The 16,913-nt window shown below is 34.3% G+C and overlaps 1 protein-coding gene across 3 annotated transcripts in view; it reads left to right on the top strand.

Annotated features, from left to right (window-relative positions):
- The window catches only part of RO60 (Ro60, Y RNA binding protein), a 36,731-nt gene that overhangs the window by 5,328 nt on the left and 14,490 nt on the right, over positions 1-16,913 (top strand). The window contains exons 1-5 of one of the 3 annotated variants that reach the window (XM_031937054.1): positions 1,397-1,470; positions 2,390-2,564; positions 12,676-12,896; positions 13,046-13,192; positions 16,354-16,491. In XM_031937054.1, the coding sequence (XP_031792914.1) occupies positions 2,507-2,564; positions 12,676-12,896; positions 13,046-13,192; positions 16,354-16,491 (564 nt within the window). In that variant the 5' untranslated portion in view covers positions 1,397-1,470; positions 2,390-2,506. Of the gene's footprint in view, positions 1-854; positions 1,471-2,389; positions 2,565-5,416; positions 5,496-12,675; positions 12,897-13,045; positions 13,193-16,353; positions 16,492-16,913 lie in introns of those variants that run through there. The other 2 variants (XM_031937053.1, XM_031937055.1) reach the window with 2 other exon arrangements.

The raw sequence follows: 16,913 nt of genomic DNA on the forward strand, positions 1-16,913 counted from the left end.
CCTAAAGAAAAAATGAATGAGAAAATGCATCTTTTTCCCCTCTGCATTGGTGGGGTAATATGAGTGTGGATCAGTTCATATACTACTGGACTCAATTGATGTTTGTTACTTTTACTAAGCTGCTTTTTTTTGTTTGTTTTTTTTTTTGGGGGGGGGGTCTTTTATTTAGCTTGATAACCCTGGAAAATCCTACAACTAGTAACTGGCTCTCTTAGCCTTAGTGTTTTTATCCATAAAACAAGAATAATAAGCACATACCTACCAGAACAGAAAGTAAAAAAACTTAAGCAGTTAGCTCTAATTCCCTTAAGTAGTAACAAGGTAGAATTTCCACACAAATCCTCTGATATAATCCTTGTTGATATAATTATGTGCTTGTTCTCATTGGGCCTTACAATCCTACATTAAAAACTGTAAGGAAAGAGCTTTTAGAAATAAATAATTTCTATTTCTAGCCCTCTCACCCCCCACGTAATGGGCAGAATGTTTGGAAATTCGGCCTGTTTATTGGGTCCCCACCACATTAGACAAAGTCAGCTTGACTTATTTTTTTTTTTAACCATTTCAAGGCAGACTTATTTATGTATATGTCTTGGATTCCTTTGGCATTTTGAGGTTGAGAACCTCTTCCTCTGCAAAGTGGGGGTAAATAATAGCACCCACCTCACTCTTAGCTTGTACCAGGAAGGGCTCTGCCCCGCTGTATCTTAACTGATTCCTTTGGAGTGTTCTAAATTCTTAGAGTGTACATGCAGAATGTAAGTGCAAATGAGCAAGAATTGAAAGTACTTTAATAGTGTATTTTTGTTTTGTTGTTTTATATGCCAATGGTAACATTGTGGTCTTTTTGGCAGGTTTCCTTAAAAAAAAAGGAAGAAAGAAAGAAAATAATGGAGGAATCTATAAGCCAAATGCAGCCACTGAATGAGAAACAGGTGACCAATTCTGCTAGTGGCTACATATGGCAGGTCACCGACATGAATCGACTACACCGTTTCTTATGTTTTGGTTCTGAAGGTGGTACTTACTACATCAAAGAGCAGAAATTGGGCCTTGAAAATGCTGAAGCTTTAATTAGACTGATTGAAGATGGCAAAGGATGTGATGTAATACAAGAAATAAAGACTTTTAGTCAAGAAGGGAGAACAGCAAAGCCCGAGCCATTGCTTTTTGCTCTCGCCATTTGTTCACAGTGTTCTGATATAAACACAAAACAAGCAGCATTTAAAGCAGTTTCTGAAGTATGTCGAATACCTACCCACCTCTTCACTTTTATTCAATTTAAAAAAGATCTGAAAGAAAGTATGAAATGTGGTATGTGGGGTCGTGCTCTCAGAAAAGCTGTAGCAGACTGGTATAATGGAAAAAATGGCATGGCTCTTGCTCTGGCTATTACAAAATATAAACAAAGAAATGGCTGGTCACACAAAGATCTTTTAAGATTGTCTCATCTTAAACCTTCTAATGAAGGTAAGACTAATGTTTCATTTTTAGTATCCTTTTAATTTTCTGTCCTAATGAAAGGAAGCGAGCTATAGTACAAATAATTCCTATTATTTTTATTAGGCATGAAAATGTAAGGATAAGAAAAAAGTTTTTTTATTGCTATATTGAGGAAAACAAGGCAGATCAAAGGTAGGATTGTTCCCCTGGTAGATGATACTTTGATAACATATAGAAAAATGATAGTAAAGGAATCCTAGCTGATGTAACTACTTCTAGTAGTACATGTAAGCAACTTCTCTGCAACTTACAGTCTTGGATATTGTCTAGAACACTAAGAAGTAAGTGATCTGATGAGTCACATAAACTGTGTATAGTAGATGAAACTTAGACTTAGGTCTTGTTGCTTCTAGGCCAATTCTTATTGACTAGTATACTACACTTTGAAGATAAATTGTAAAAAAGCAAGAGAGTACTTAGATCTCCCTTACCTCCTTCCCCTTGTTGAGTGGTTGAAATCACGTGGCCCAAAAATCAGAATTCAAGCATATTGAAAGTACTGAAGGATATTATTGCTGTTAGTCATCTTTGAAAAGTCATGGAATGCAAGAGCGATACTACAGGATGGAAACAAGGCATATAATTGCATTTTTTACAAAAGGGCAGAATAGATAGTTGGCAATCTTTTAGCTAGTGAGTGGGTTTGACGTTGATCCTTGCAAAATTACATAATATATTATTAAAGACTTAGTGAATATATAAGAAAGGAAATAGTGATCACAGTGGATCATTTCATGAAGAAACAAGTAATATTAAACTCAATCAATTTCCTTTTTGACAGGATCACTATAATGGAAGGTGGTAGAAATGTTTTTTAAGAGAATTATAGATTTAAACATTGAAGAAACCTTAAAGATCATTTTATTTATCCCCTTTGTTTTTACAGATGAAGATGAGGGCCAGAGAAATAATAAATTCCTGAACCAGAATTCAAACCCAGGTCCTCTGACTACAAATCCAATATTCTTTCCACTATACCCTGCTGCCTTTCAGTAGTTTACCTATGCAACGCGATAGTCTTTATGCTATTCTTGTGGAAAAGATGGCGATATTTAGTATAGGTATGATTAATAATAATATAATGCTATTATGTAGCTTTTTAAGACTTATAAACACTTTATATGAGTTATCTCATTTACTTAGGTAAATTCATTACTGTTGGACTAACCAGACCTAAATGTCAGCTTGGAAAGAGGTCTCTCCAAGGTCTATACCTCAGAGATTTATTAGACCTCTATTAAGATAATGTATTGGTTTGAACATAAAGTCTTAGATTTGGGCTAGAAATCTGTAACAGCAAAAGTAACCTGACATGACAGCTTAATATGAGTTGACAGTGGTTATATAACAACAACAACAAAAAATCACCTTTAAAAATCAAAGGATTAAAAAAAACAAGAATCAAAGAGTTCAGGTCTAGATGCTATGTCCCATCCTCCTATTCCCTTTCTGCTCCCACCCCAAGAGAGAATTTATTTGTTTTATTTGTATTTGACTTTGAAGAGGAGAACTATGGCTAGAGATTTAAAAGAGGCAGATTTAGGCTCATTTTCAGGAAAAGCTTTCTAACAGCTGTTTGAAAATGAAATGGAACTGCCAAAGGATTGGGGTCATTGGAGGTTATCAAATAAAAACTAGATAAACATTTATCAGTAAAGTAATGGAGGGGAATTTTTCTCCAAGTAAATGAACTAGAAGCCTTCTAATTCTGAAATTCTGTGATTTGTTTCTTCCCATTCTACATCTGTTCACTCCTTTCCAGTCCATTTTTCACATTTTGGAATAGATTTGATTGTATAGTAACTATTTAAAAATCTCAAATGACTTGATATTTCTAAGTACAGTTCTAGTTCCTGTGCCTGGCATCAAAAATTTCCACAGTATAGTAATCTTTTATTTCACCATATTTATTTCATATACTTCCTTCTACATACTGAAACAAGACTAATCACTATCTACCATAAAGATCCATTACTTTTCGGCCTCTATACCTTTGCTCTGGATGTTTCCTAAATCTAAAGTGCTGCTTCTTTCTTCCCAATGCTATCTTTCCCCTTAAAATCCTATTTATTTCTTTTGTTTCTTATTTAAAATGTCATTGTTACATTTTATTCTAAACTGTCTCCCTTTCTCTCACACTAAAGTATGTTGCTATATATAATGTTTTCTTGGTTCAGCTCATTTTATTCATTATTTCATGCTACCTGTCTTTCCATGTTTTTCCAAAATCAACCTGCTTATTTATCATTTCTTAACAGCACAATAGTATTCCATCATGATCATATACCACAACTTGTTCATTCATTTCCCAATTAAGGGAATCACTTCCATTTCCAGTTCTTTGCTACTACAGAGAAAGCTGCTCTAAATATTTTAAAACATAAGTTCTTTTCCTTTTCCCTGATCACCTTGGGAAACAAACTTATTACTGGGTTAAAAGTTATACACATTTTTATAATTTCTTTTGGGTATAAATCCAGATTGCTTTCCAAAACGGTTCAATCAATTCACAGTACCACCAACAGTATATTAGTGTCCCAGTTTTTCCACATCCCCTCCAATATTTGTCATTTCCCCTTTTCTATCCTTTTAGCCTGCCTGATACATGTGAGATATCTCAAAGATGTTTTAATGACCATTTCTTTAATAATGATTTAAAGCATATGACTGCAAATTGTTTTGATTTCTTCCTCCAAAAACTTGCCTATGTTCATATCCATTGATCTTTTAACAGTTAGAAAATGACTCAGTCTTACAAAGTTCTCTCTATATATTTGAAATATAACACCTCTATGTGAGAAACTACTTCCACATTTCCATACACTCCATGCCCAATTTTCTACTTAACTTTTAATTTTAGATACATTGATTTTATTCATACAGAATCTTCTAAATGTGGTCAGAATTAACCATTTTATATGTCACAATACTCTCTTTTTTTCCCTTCATAATTTCTTCTGACCATGAGTTTGATAGATCTTCTATTTTATGTATATCTCCTGTTACATCTAAGTCGTGTATCCTTTTGGCCTTATCTTGGTAAATGGTGTAAGCCATTGGTTTATGCTTGCTTTCCAATTTTCCCAACAATTTTTGCTAAATAGTAAATTCTTATCCAAAAAGCTTAAATCTTTACATTTATCAAACTTGTTGTGAATATGGCAGTGATATGACTATAAATCCTCACTTTAGGAAAATCATTTTGGCAGTTACATGAAGGATAAATTTGAAATAGAAACTTGAGATAGGAAGCTCTTGCATTAGTCTAGTGAGCACAAGGTGATGTGTTCCTGAAGTAAGGTAATGTTTGTAAATTTAGAAAGAAGGGGATATATATCCGTAGATGATAGAAATTTGTAACTGGATTTGCTGAATTTGATGAGAGGAAGTGAAGACTCAAGGACAACTGGGAAACTGGAAGAATAGTGATTTTCTTGACAGAAATAGGAAAGTTTGGTAGAAGGATGGTTTGGGGAAGAAATTTCTTCTGGACATAACTCTGGGACATCCAGTTTGAAATGTCCAATGGGCAGTTGGTGATCAGGAGAAGAGATATGGCCTAGATTTGTAGATCACTAAGCCATCTGCATAGAAATGATAACCTTATAGAAACTGATCCAGTCCCATTAGGGAAGATAAAATGGGGGCTGGAAGCCAGATTTCTTGAATCTCAGTCAGCTGCTGCTTCCAGTGCTCCAATTTGTAATAGGGGATTGGGGGAAAGAGAAGAAATTGCAAAAGTTGATGTTCAAACTTAAATTATATCATTCAGTAAATATAAAACTGTCTTGACAAAAAAAATGAAATTGATTCATATAGTAATTTTCATCTGCTAGAAAATAGAAGTATGAGAAAAGGATGAAGCCAACATGACAAGTTAGTGGTACTAATACCTCAAATCAAATCTTGGAGTCACAGATCCTTCAAAAGGTCAGAGGGAGACGTTTATCCAACCTGAGACAACTTAGGAGACTCACAGGAGAAATCTGTAGGTGAGTACAGCCCCAGAGCATGGTAGGAGTACTGACGGTGGTTCTTGAAGGCAGTTGTAACAGCAGCATCATTAGCTGTGAGAAGGCTCAACCCAGAGACAATAAGAAGGTCAACTAATCAGAGAGATTTCAGGGGAACTTTGCTGATGTATTCTTAGCATTGATTGGCAATTCTATTGCCCATAATTCATTCTGGGGTGCACTTTCAAGACAAAGAGGCTTGCTTTATGAGATCATAAAGGAATAGGTATTCTGTTCATACTTGAAGAGAAGTGCTTGCACTAGCAGATTCAGAAAAGCAGAACTGGACACACTTCCAAAGTAAAGCAGAGTTTTAGTACTTGCAGCTGCAGGAGAACAGGGGGCCTTCCTGGGTAAAGATCAGAGTGCCAGCAAGGAGAGCAGTGACCACATGTCTCCTAAGATAATACCAACTTGGAAACACCGAAAACTTAACAGATCCCTCCTCCCTTCGCTGACTGAAAATAGCCCATGAAAAAGACTGAAGCTTGGCACAGTGCCCCCCCCAACACCAAGTGAGCAAAGCTCTACACTTACATATAGGCCAAAGTGAAAAAATAGGCTGGAAAAGTGAGCAAACGACAAAAGAGCTTGATCTTTTAAAGCTATTATAGTGACAGAGAAGAAGAGGACAATATGAGAACAACTTTTTTTTAAAAATGGTAATTGGATCCAAGGCCAGCAGGAATTCGTGGAAGAGTTAAAGAGATAAGAACGGTAAAGAAAAAATTGGGAAAAGATGTGATGTAAGAAAATTATAAAAAGAAAAGTAATAGTTTGAAAAAGAGGCACAAAAAATACTGAAGAAAATAATACCTTTAAAACAATTGTCCTAACAGTAAGAGAGGTATAAAAATTCTCTGAAGAAAGTAACTCTTAAAAGTAGAGTATGCTGAATGAGAAACAAAGTACAAAAATTTCCTTAAGAAAAGATCTTAAAAAATCAGAATTAGTCTCATGGAAAAAGACATACAAAAACTCACTGAAGAAAATAATTACTTGAAAATTAGAATTAAACAAGTAGAAGTTAATGGCCCAATGAGGCACTAAAGAACAATAAAAACTAAAAGGAAAGAACATAGAAGAAAATGTGAAATAACTCATTGGAAGAGCAGCTGACCTGGAAAATTGAATTAGGAGAATTAATTTTAAGACTTATTAGGCTGGGTGTGAGTTCATTATGTTGGAATGTTTCCTTTCTCAAAAAAAAAAGTAGGGTTGAGAAAGAGGGATCCACTGGAAGAAGGGGAAACAGATGTAGAATGAGAAAAATTCATGTAGAAGAAGTGCACAGGGAAGACCTATTGTGAGGGGAAAATTGGGATGGGAGTGTAGTGGCAATGCTTGACCCTCATTCTTGTCAGAATTGGTTCAATATATACATACATACCTAATTGAGTTGAGAAATTTTTATTATCCGGTAGGGATATCCGGTAGGCAAGGGGTAAGCTATTGGGAAATGATAAAAGAAAGGGTGGATTAAAGGAAGCAGTTGCTCAGAACCAAAACTGATTTAGAGAGGGGGAAAAATAAGCAAAGGGAAAATAGAATGGGGGGAAATAACTAGTTAGTAAAGATATTTTGCAATAGTATGAACTAACAAAATAGAAAAATTACAGAATGGATTAGAAATCAGAATCTAACAAAATATTGTTTACAAGAAATCCACTGAGATCAAGATAGTGGAATAAGCAGGAAAATGAAGGTAATTTGGAATGGCAGAACCAACAAAAAGATCAAGTAAAACAATTTTTCAGTCCAAAATAACTTGGAAGTTTGGGAAGAAAGGGCTGTCTCACTCAAGTAAAAGGGTGAGTGCAGTCCAGGGCAGGAATTTTCCTGATAAGCCAGCAGCAGGATTTGCCTTAGCAAGACAGTGGGAGGCCCTGAACCCCAGCACAATTTAGTGACTGAGGACCCATGGCCCCGGTGCAATAGCAGGCAAGTAAGCCAGTCTTTCTCACATTCACATCATCATAATGATCCCTCAAACACACGGGCATGGTGCAGCACTGGGCACATAAGCTGTAGAGGTCAACTTTAAGAGTAATGGAAAAGCTAAATAAAAATGAACCTGACCACAGAAAATTCTTGTAGTAAGAGGAAGATCAAAGCACAAGCTTAGAAGAGGACAAGAATACCTTTGTACAAAGCCTCAAAAAATGTGATTTGGTTTCAGGCCCCAAAAAACCTAGAAGAATTCAAAAATGATTTTTAAGGAGAAGAAAAATTGGGAAAAGAAATGAGGGTGATGATGCAAGGGAATCCTGAAAAAGCTTGATAAAAGGAAGCACTAAAAAATAGAAAAATGTACAGAAATTTGCTAAAGGCAACTCCTTAAAAAAAAAAAAAAAAAGAATTGACTAAATGGAAAAGGAAGAATAAAAGCTAACTGAAACAACTCTAAAAATTAGAATTAGACAAATGGAAATCAATGATTCCATGAGATAACAAGAATCAATTTAAAAGTAATAAAAAAAATTTGTACAAAAAATGTTAGCTATAGCAATAAGAAAAAGAAATTGAAGAAAATAGAAGACAGTAAGGAAATAGAACTATTACTCTGCAGATGATACAATCATATACTTATTGAAGATCAACCAAAAAAACTTGAATGAAATAACAATTTTAGCAAAGTTGAAAGATAAACTCACACAAATCATTAGAATTTCTATATATTACCAACAAAGCTCAACAGAGAAATACAATTTAAAGGAACTATAAACATTATAAAATACTTGGTAGTCAGCCTCCCAAGACAAACCCAGGAACTATTTGAATACAGTTACAAAACATTTTTTATAATAATAAAGTCAAATCTGAAAATTGGAAAAATGTCATTTGCTCATGGGAAGGCCAAGTTAATAAAAAAGGCTTTTCTACTTTGTTTTTTCCGTGCCATACCATTCACACTGTCCAAAAGGTCAAGAATATCAGTGAAATTTATTTTTTTTTTAACATAAAGGAAGGTGATAAAGATCTTATAAAAATATAGTAATCCTTAAAATTATCTAGTACTGCCTAATAGAGTAGTGGATCAGTGGAGTAGATTAAGCACATAAGACACAGTAAGTAGTAAGTTACTGTAATTATTATTTGAAAAGCCCAAAGACCCCAGCTTCTGGGATAAGAACTCACTTTTTGACAAAAAATGCTGGGAAAAGTGAAAAATGAAAAGAGAAACTTGGTATAGTTTCTTCATATGTTGTATACCAAGTTAAGGTCAAAATAGACACATGATTTACACACAAAAAATGATAGTATAACATTTAGGAGAACAAGGAATAGTGTCCCTGTCCCTGTCAGATCTATGGAGAAGGGAAGAACTATATATGAGAATAGAGATGTATGATGAATAATTTGGATTAAAGATATTGCAACAGATAAGAAGGAAAGCAGAAAGGTGGGAAACAATTTTTATAAGTGATAAAAAGCTTCATTTCTCAAATATATAGAGAACCAACTTGAGTTGATAAGAATGCAAGTCATTCTCAAATTGGTAAATGGTCAAAGGATATGAACAGGCAATTTTCAGATAAAGAAATCACATCTATAGTCAAAAGAAAAAATGACTCCAAATCAGCATTGACTAGAGAAATCCAAATTAAAACAACTCTGACATACTTGCTCATACCCGTTGTATTAGTTAATATGATAAAAAAGGAAAATGATAAATGATGGAGATGAGGGAAGATTAGCACATTAATGTACTGTTGGTAGAATTGGGAACTAATCCAACCATTCAGAGAGCAATTTGGGGTTATGATTAAAGGGCAACCAAATTGTGCATGCCCTTTGATTCAACAATACCACTACTAGTTCTATATCCCAATGGTCATTAAAAAAAGGGGGGTGGGAAGGACCTAGATAAACAAAAAACAGCCCCTCTTTCTGTGGTAACAAAAAATTGGAAATTTAAGGGGATGCTCATCACTTAAGGAATGGCTGAACAAGTGTATGAATGTAATGGAATAAGAAATGATATAAGAAATGACGAATAGATTTAAGAAAAACATGGGAAGACACAAACTGCCACAAAGTGAAGTGAGCAAAACCAGGAGAATATTGTACATAGTACATTGCGACAACTAACCATGAATGTCTTGGTCTCTGCAATGTAGTGATATAAACCAAGATGGAAAATTCTCACCATATTCAAAGAAAGAACTGATGGGAGTCTGAAAGGAAATCAAAACATACTATTTTCACTTTGTGTGTATGTATGTTTTTCTTTTGGTCCGTTTCTTCTATGATATGACTAATATGGAAATATGTTTTATGTGATTGCACTTGTATAACATCAAATTGCTTACCATCTTTGGGAGGAGATGAGAAGAGGGGAAAAATTTGTATTTAAAAAAAAAACTTAAAATTTATCTTTCCATGTAATTGAAAAAAATAAAGTACTATTTAATAAAAACGCTTGAAATAAAAACAAAAAAAAACCCAGTAATAGATCAAATTAAATGAGCTTTATAAGCAGGGAAAAATAAATTGTGTTAAAAGGTATAAGCAATGAATAGCAATTTTTGCAGCAAGTTGTCTTGATAAAGGCTTTGTTTCTCTTGTGCGGTTTTTTTAGTATTTTATTTTTCCAAATACATGTAAAGATACCTTTCAGTATTCACCTTTGAAAACCTTGTGTTCCAAATTTTTCTTCCTTTTCCTCTCCTTCCCCTTTCCCAAGCAATCCTATATAGGTTAAATGTGCTATTCTAATAAATATTTTTTCATATTCATTATGCTGCATAAGAAAAATCAGATCAAAAGTGGGAAAAAAAAGCAAACAAAAAGATGAAAATACTATGTTTTGATCAATATTCAGTCTCCATAGTTCTCTCTCCAAATGCAGATGACACTTTCTATCATGTCTATTGGAATTACCTCGAATTACCTAATTGTTGAAATCCAAGTCCATCATAGTTGATCATCACATAATCTTGTTATGTACAATGTTCTCTTGGTTCTGCTCACTTCACTAAGCATCAATTCATGTAAGTTTTTCCAGGCTTTTTTGAAATCAGCTTGCTCATCATTTTTATATAGAATGATAATATTCCATGAATGTAAATTCATATATGATAATTTATTCAGCTGTTCCCCACCTGGGGCAACCACTCAATTTCCAGTTCTTTGCCACTACAAAAGGAGCTACACATGTGAGTCCTTTTTCCTCTTTTATGATCTCTAGGAATAGACCCAGAAGAGAACTGCTAGATCAATTGCTCTCTAGAATGGTTGGATCATTTCACAACTCTCACCAATAGTGCATTAGTGTTCCAGTTTTCCCACATCCCTCCCAACATTTATTATCTTTTCCTGTCAGCCAATCTGAGAGATGTAAAGTGGTGCCTCAGACTGAATTTGCATTTCTCTGATCAACAGTGATTTAGAACATTTTTTCATATTACTAGAAATGGCTTTAATTTCTTCATCTGAAAATTGTTCATATTCTTTATCAGTTCAGAAATAGATTGTATTCTTATAAATTTGAATCCATTCAATATATATTAGAGAAATGGAAGGCCTCACTTCTCAAATACATATTAGGAATAGAAGTAAATCAAATTTTTTTTTTTTAAAGAGAGCCATTCCTCAGTAGATAAATGATCAAAGGATATGAGTTTTCAGAAAAAGAAATCAAAGCCACCATAATCACATATGCTCAAAATTACTATTAACTGGAGAAAGACAAAGTAAAAAAAAAACTCTGAGGTGTACTGGTTTACGCCTATTTGAAATGACAGATGCATGAAGGAAAATAAGTCCATTAATGAATTGTTGGTGGAGTAGTGAACTGGTCCATCTATTCTGGAGAATGATCTGAAACTGCTTAAACAGCTATAAAATTGTGCATACCCTTTGATCCACCAATATCATTACTAGGTTATACCCCAAAGAGATTAAAAAAGAAAAAAAAGGACATATATATTATATATATACTTAAAACATTAATAGCAACTCTTTTTTTAATACTGGCAAAGTATTAGAGATTGAGAGTGCTCATCAATTAGGAAATAGATGATGGTGTTCTATTGTGCTGTGGAAAATGATGAGAGGTGGTTTTAGGAAAAACATTAAGACCTCCATCAACTGGTGCAAAGTGAAGTGAGAGGAATTAGATGATTGTGCACAGTAACAGCAATGTTTTAATTATGACTCACTTTGAAAATCTCAGCCACTCTAATAATATAAAGATCCAACTCAATTCTAAAACACTCAATGATGAAAAAAATGCTATCCATCTCCAGAGAGAGAACTGATGATTTCTATATACAAATTAAAGTATAACTTGCTACTTTTACTTTGTTTTATGATATGACTAATATGAAAATGCATTCTGCATGATTTCACATTTAATTGATGTGTTTTTTGCTTTCTCAGTGGAGGGGAGAGAGATGGGAGGTAGAAAATCTGTAACTCAGAACTTATGAAGAATGTTATAAGTAAATGAAAAAGAAAGCAGGAATATTGATTCAGAAGCTAAAAGTGGCAGATGGGTGATAAAGCAGTTGAAGTATTGTCAGAACTTAATCCTTTATCTTTCTTCACCAAATCTTCCTTTCTAACTTCCCAATTTTTGTGAAAGATATCACCAAACTCTAAGTTACCTAGACTTAGGGTCATATTCAGTTTCTTAGCTCTCATTATACTGCCTCCTCCTCCCCATATTCAATCTGAGGCAGTCTTGACAATTCCATCTTCCTAAGATTTTTTCTGTGACCTTCCCTCACTTCTCCACCCTGGTGCAGGCCCTCATCCTCTCCCATCTAGCCCAATGATAGTTGTTGGGTTTCCTTACTTCAAATCTCAGTCCTCCACTCAGCTGTGACAAATTGATCTTTCTTAGGCACAAGTGTGACCATGTCATTCCCTCAATTTCCCCATTCAGTACATTCCATTAGATTCTTGTTTCTTTTTATGCCAAACTTCCATAATAGAACTATTTAAGATAGGCAGAGTGGATGGAAAACAATTTCTTAAACTGATTTTAAGCCCCTAAATATTTGAGTTAGTTTATCTTTAATTGCTTAAATTATCCTACACAAAAACAGGGTGTCACCTTTTTGGGGGTCTCTGTCATTAAACTATGAGCTTTCATTTTCCTATGTAAGCCTTAGATTCACATGTTATCTATAATTGTCTCATTTTCTTAAAGGACTTGCTGTTGTGACCAAGTATGTTACAAAGGGTTGGAAAGAGGTACAGGAAGCATATAAAGATAAGGCACTTTCCCCAGAGACAGAAAAATTACTGAAATATCTGGAAGCTGTGGAGAGAGTGAAGCACACAAAAGATGAATTAGAAGTGATTCATCTAATAGAAGAACATAAATTAGTTAGGGAACATCTTCTGACTAATCATCTAAAATCTAAAGAGGTAAGTAAATCAGTTTCTTAAGAGTAATTCTTTTTTAAATAAATTTAAACAACCATTTGCATTATTTATGTTAATGCTATTGTCAATGTAAGTGTAAGTGGATGCATGCTTTTCTCTCATTTCTTTGTCTATTTATATAAATATAACAGGTGTGGAAAGCCTTGTTACAGGATATGCCTCTAACTGCATTGCTTAGGAATCTCGGGAAGATGACAGCCAATTCAGTGCTTGAGCCAGGAAGTTCAGAAGTTTCTTCAGTATGTGAAAGACTATGTAACGATAAACTTTTAAAGAAGGTAAGAATTATTAAAATGGAATCTTTTTGAATGATCATAAAAAGGGTAGAACATTTGTGTCTTATTCAGTGATTCTAAGTGTGCATAAACCAGGTCATCCTTTCTGATATTTTTTTATTCTGTGGTTTTGTGTCCATTTAAAAGGTATGAGGGTAGACACACATGCTTTCATTGCTGTAGGTAACTCCCATTGTGGAAACTCCCTCTGCCTATAGAATTCCATTCCTTCTCGCAGGTTAGAGTCTTAGAGCACTGCCCAGAGCAGAGATGTTGACCCATGGCCCATACACTCTAGAGTCTGACCTAAACCAGATTAAAATGTAATTGAAAAATATCTAAGAAAATAAAATAAAATATGGATAACATTACATTTTTAAAACTAGATCAATATGTGACCCATAGGGATCCTTATGTATGGATTAAGGATTTCTGTTTTCATTCAAACTTGATGCCACTAGCCATGACTCCCCAAGGCGTGTGGCCAGTATGTGTCCTAGGTGGGACTTGAACCCATACCTTTGTGACTTGAGGCAAGCTCTCTACACATTGTATCATGCTACCAAATGGCACACTGAATAGTGTGCTGAGTCTGGAGTCAGTAACGTTCTAGTTCAAATCCAACCTCATATACTTCTAGTTGTGTGATCTTTGGGAAATCACTCAAAAGCTGTTTGAAAACTGTAACTGGAGATTTCTTCAACTGCAAAATGGGGATAATTGTTGTGATGATCAAATGAGATAATCTGTAAAGTATTTAGCACTATGTCTGGCAAATAGTAGGTTTAAATGTTATCATTGTTATTCTTGTTATATACACACAGACACATTGAATGTAGATAATCTTACTTTTTCTAACAGCTTATCAGCGGAGAGGGAAAAAGAATGGATCTATGCTATTAACATTTATATCAGAGATTTGGTAAAAGCATAGATGATGTGCTCATCGATTGCAGATGACACAAAGAGGGGAGAAATAGCTATCATTGTGGATGACAAAGTCAGGATTGAAAATAGTCTTAACAGGTTATTCCATTATACAAAATCTAATAAGTTAAAGTACAATAGTGGAAAAAGTAAATTCATATGTCCATATGCAAAATTTATATCAATACAAGATAGAGATATGGGTACATAGTTCTTTTTTTTTTTTTTTTTTTTTAATTTAATAGCCTTTTATTTACAGGTTATATGTATGGGTAACTTTACAGCATTGACAATTGCCAATCCTCTTATTCCAATTTTTCCCCTCTTACCCCCCCACCCCCTCCCCCAGGTACATAGCAGTTCTAAAAAATATTTAAAGGTTTAGCAGACTTTTAGATTAATAAATGTAGTTTGAAGTGGCAGACAAAAACCCTTAATTTAATCTTAACACTATGTTAGCAGGTTTCAGGATAGGGAGCTCATAGTCTCACTGTATTGTACTTTTGATGGATGTTTTTGTTCAGTTTGGGGCACCACCTTTTAAGGACAGTATTAACTGGATACTCCAGAATAGGGCTACAAGAATGGAATAGTGAATGAATTCATGTCATGAAGATTTGAGAACATTGAAAGGACTAGATGAATTTAGTCTGGAGAAGAAATGACTCAGGAAGGACATGACAGCTGTCTTCAGATATTTGAAGAACTATCTTATGAAAGAGGGATTAGATTTGTTCTGTTTGACCTAGAATACAGAACCAGGAACAATAGGTAGAGATTGTAGAGAGGTCATTTTAAGTTTGATGTCAGGAAAAACTGCCTAATAGTAGTAGTTGTTCAAAAGTAGAATTGTTGCATCCTGCTTTCTAGAGCCCCCAAGTTGGGGTGATTAAAGTATTGAGTCCTGCTTTCTAGAGCCCCCACACTGGGGTGATTAAATATACCTTCCTAGCGGAGAAGTGATGAGGCGGGATTACTGAGGATGGTAGAAAAATGGAGTCCATTTATTTCAAGGATTTTCCCCTTTATATAATGTAACAAAAACAACACTTTATGTGAGACCACATAAACAACTTGCTATTGTACGTAATTTGCCACCTAGTATCACTCTTTCCACCTGGTACCACACTGCTTCAATCTCAACACAAGTTGTCACCTCCCCCTGACTTCTCAGGAAGGCTGAGAGCCCTTAGGGGAGACAGGGAGCTGAACCAAACATTATTAGCAGGTTCCCTCTGGGCTGAAAGGTCTTATACCTCACCCAGAGTTTCCCACTGACTGTGAACCTCTACATAGAATGACCGTTCCAAGGGTTGCTAGATTACTCCACCTTTGAAGTATTTAAGCCGAGACTAGACAACAGGCATGTTACAATAGAGATTTCTTTGTTGTATAGGATGTCTGATCACTGAGATCTGTTTTCAACTTCCAAGTTTTATGATTCTCCTCCTTTCACAGGTACTAAATAATTCCTCCTTGGTTATAATAATCATACAAGCCATTTCTTGAAGTAACTTCATGATTATTCAGGTGTTATTGTCAATGATCTTGGATTACTAGTTTAAAAATCTAGTATTCTCATTAAAGTTTTGAAAATCATTCTTTGATGAATCATGGCTATATTATACAATATGATATGAATCATATCACTATTATGTTAAATTATAGGTCCTTCAAAGCAAAGACTTTGTCTTTTTTTCATATTTAGTACTTATCAATCTCAAGTGCCTAGCATTTTGTAGACACACATTTTTCATGACACCTTACTGGAATCTCCATTGCCACTTTGTTTTTTGTTTAGTTGTTTTCATTCATGTCCAACTCTTTGTAACCCCTTTTAAGATTTTCTTTGACAAAGTGGTTTGCCACTTCCTTTTCCAGTTCATTTTACAGATAAATAAGCAGGCAAAAAGGGTCCAAGGCCACATTTGAACTCAGGTCTTCCTGATTTTAGGAACAGTGCCCTATTCACTGTATCATCTAGCTCCTATTCATACTGCATTGTATTATATTTATATACACATCATATTCTCACTCATCTACCCCTTTCCCACACTGCATCTCACCCCCACTTTATTAAGTTCCTTGAGGAAAGGGAATTCATTTGGAATAGATATATAAATGCCTTTACTTGACCTAAAAAGCACTGGCTTAAAATTAAAGAGGAATATTTAATAATTATTTTTATCTTTTAATATTTCATTCATAATTTTTAAATGTTTTTATCTTATTGACAGGCTCGTATACATCCATTCCATGTTTTAGTTGCATTGAAAACTTATAAAACAGGACATGGACTCCGAGGAAAACTGAAGTGGATTCCTGATGAAGACATTTTGAAAGCATTAAATACTGCATTTTATAAAACATTTAAGGTAATAGTTTTATTTGTCTCAGTTAAAAAAAATTATATGTGTATATATATATAATGTTATTTAATACTACTGAAATAGCATAACTAACATATGTAAATTTTTGCCTTGAAAATGAACAATTTTAGGGGCAGCTAGGTGGTGCAGTGGATAGGACACCAGCCCTGAAGTCAGGAGTACCTGAGTTCAAATGTGACACTTCCTAGCTGTGTGACCCTGGGCAAGTCACTTAACCCCAATGACTCAGCAAAAAAAGGCAAAAAAAAAAAAAAACCAAAACAGAAAACGAACAATTTTGATGAGGCATTGCTTTTTTTTTTGTTAGCTCGTAATTTTTTAAAAATTTCTTGCCTAAAATTTTGTTATTGTTTCTAAAAGTAGTCTGCTTGCAGAGTACTCATTAGATTTCAAATCAGTTTAAAAAT

This window comes from Sarcophilus harrisii, chromosome 4 (assembly GCF_902635505.1).
Source record: "Sarcophilus harrisii chromosome 4, mSarHar1.11, whole genome shotgun sequence".
Taxonomy (NCBI): domain Eukaryota; kingdom Metazoa; phylum Chordata; class Mammalia; order Dasyuromorphia; family Dasyuridae; genus Sarcophilus; species Sarcophilus harrisii.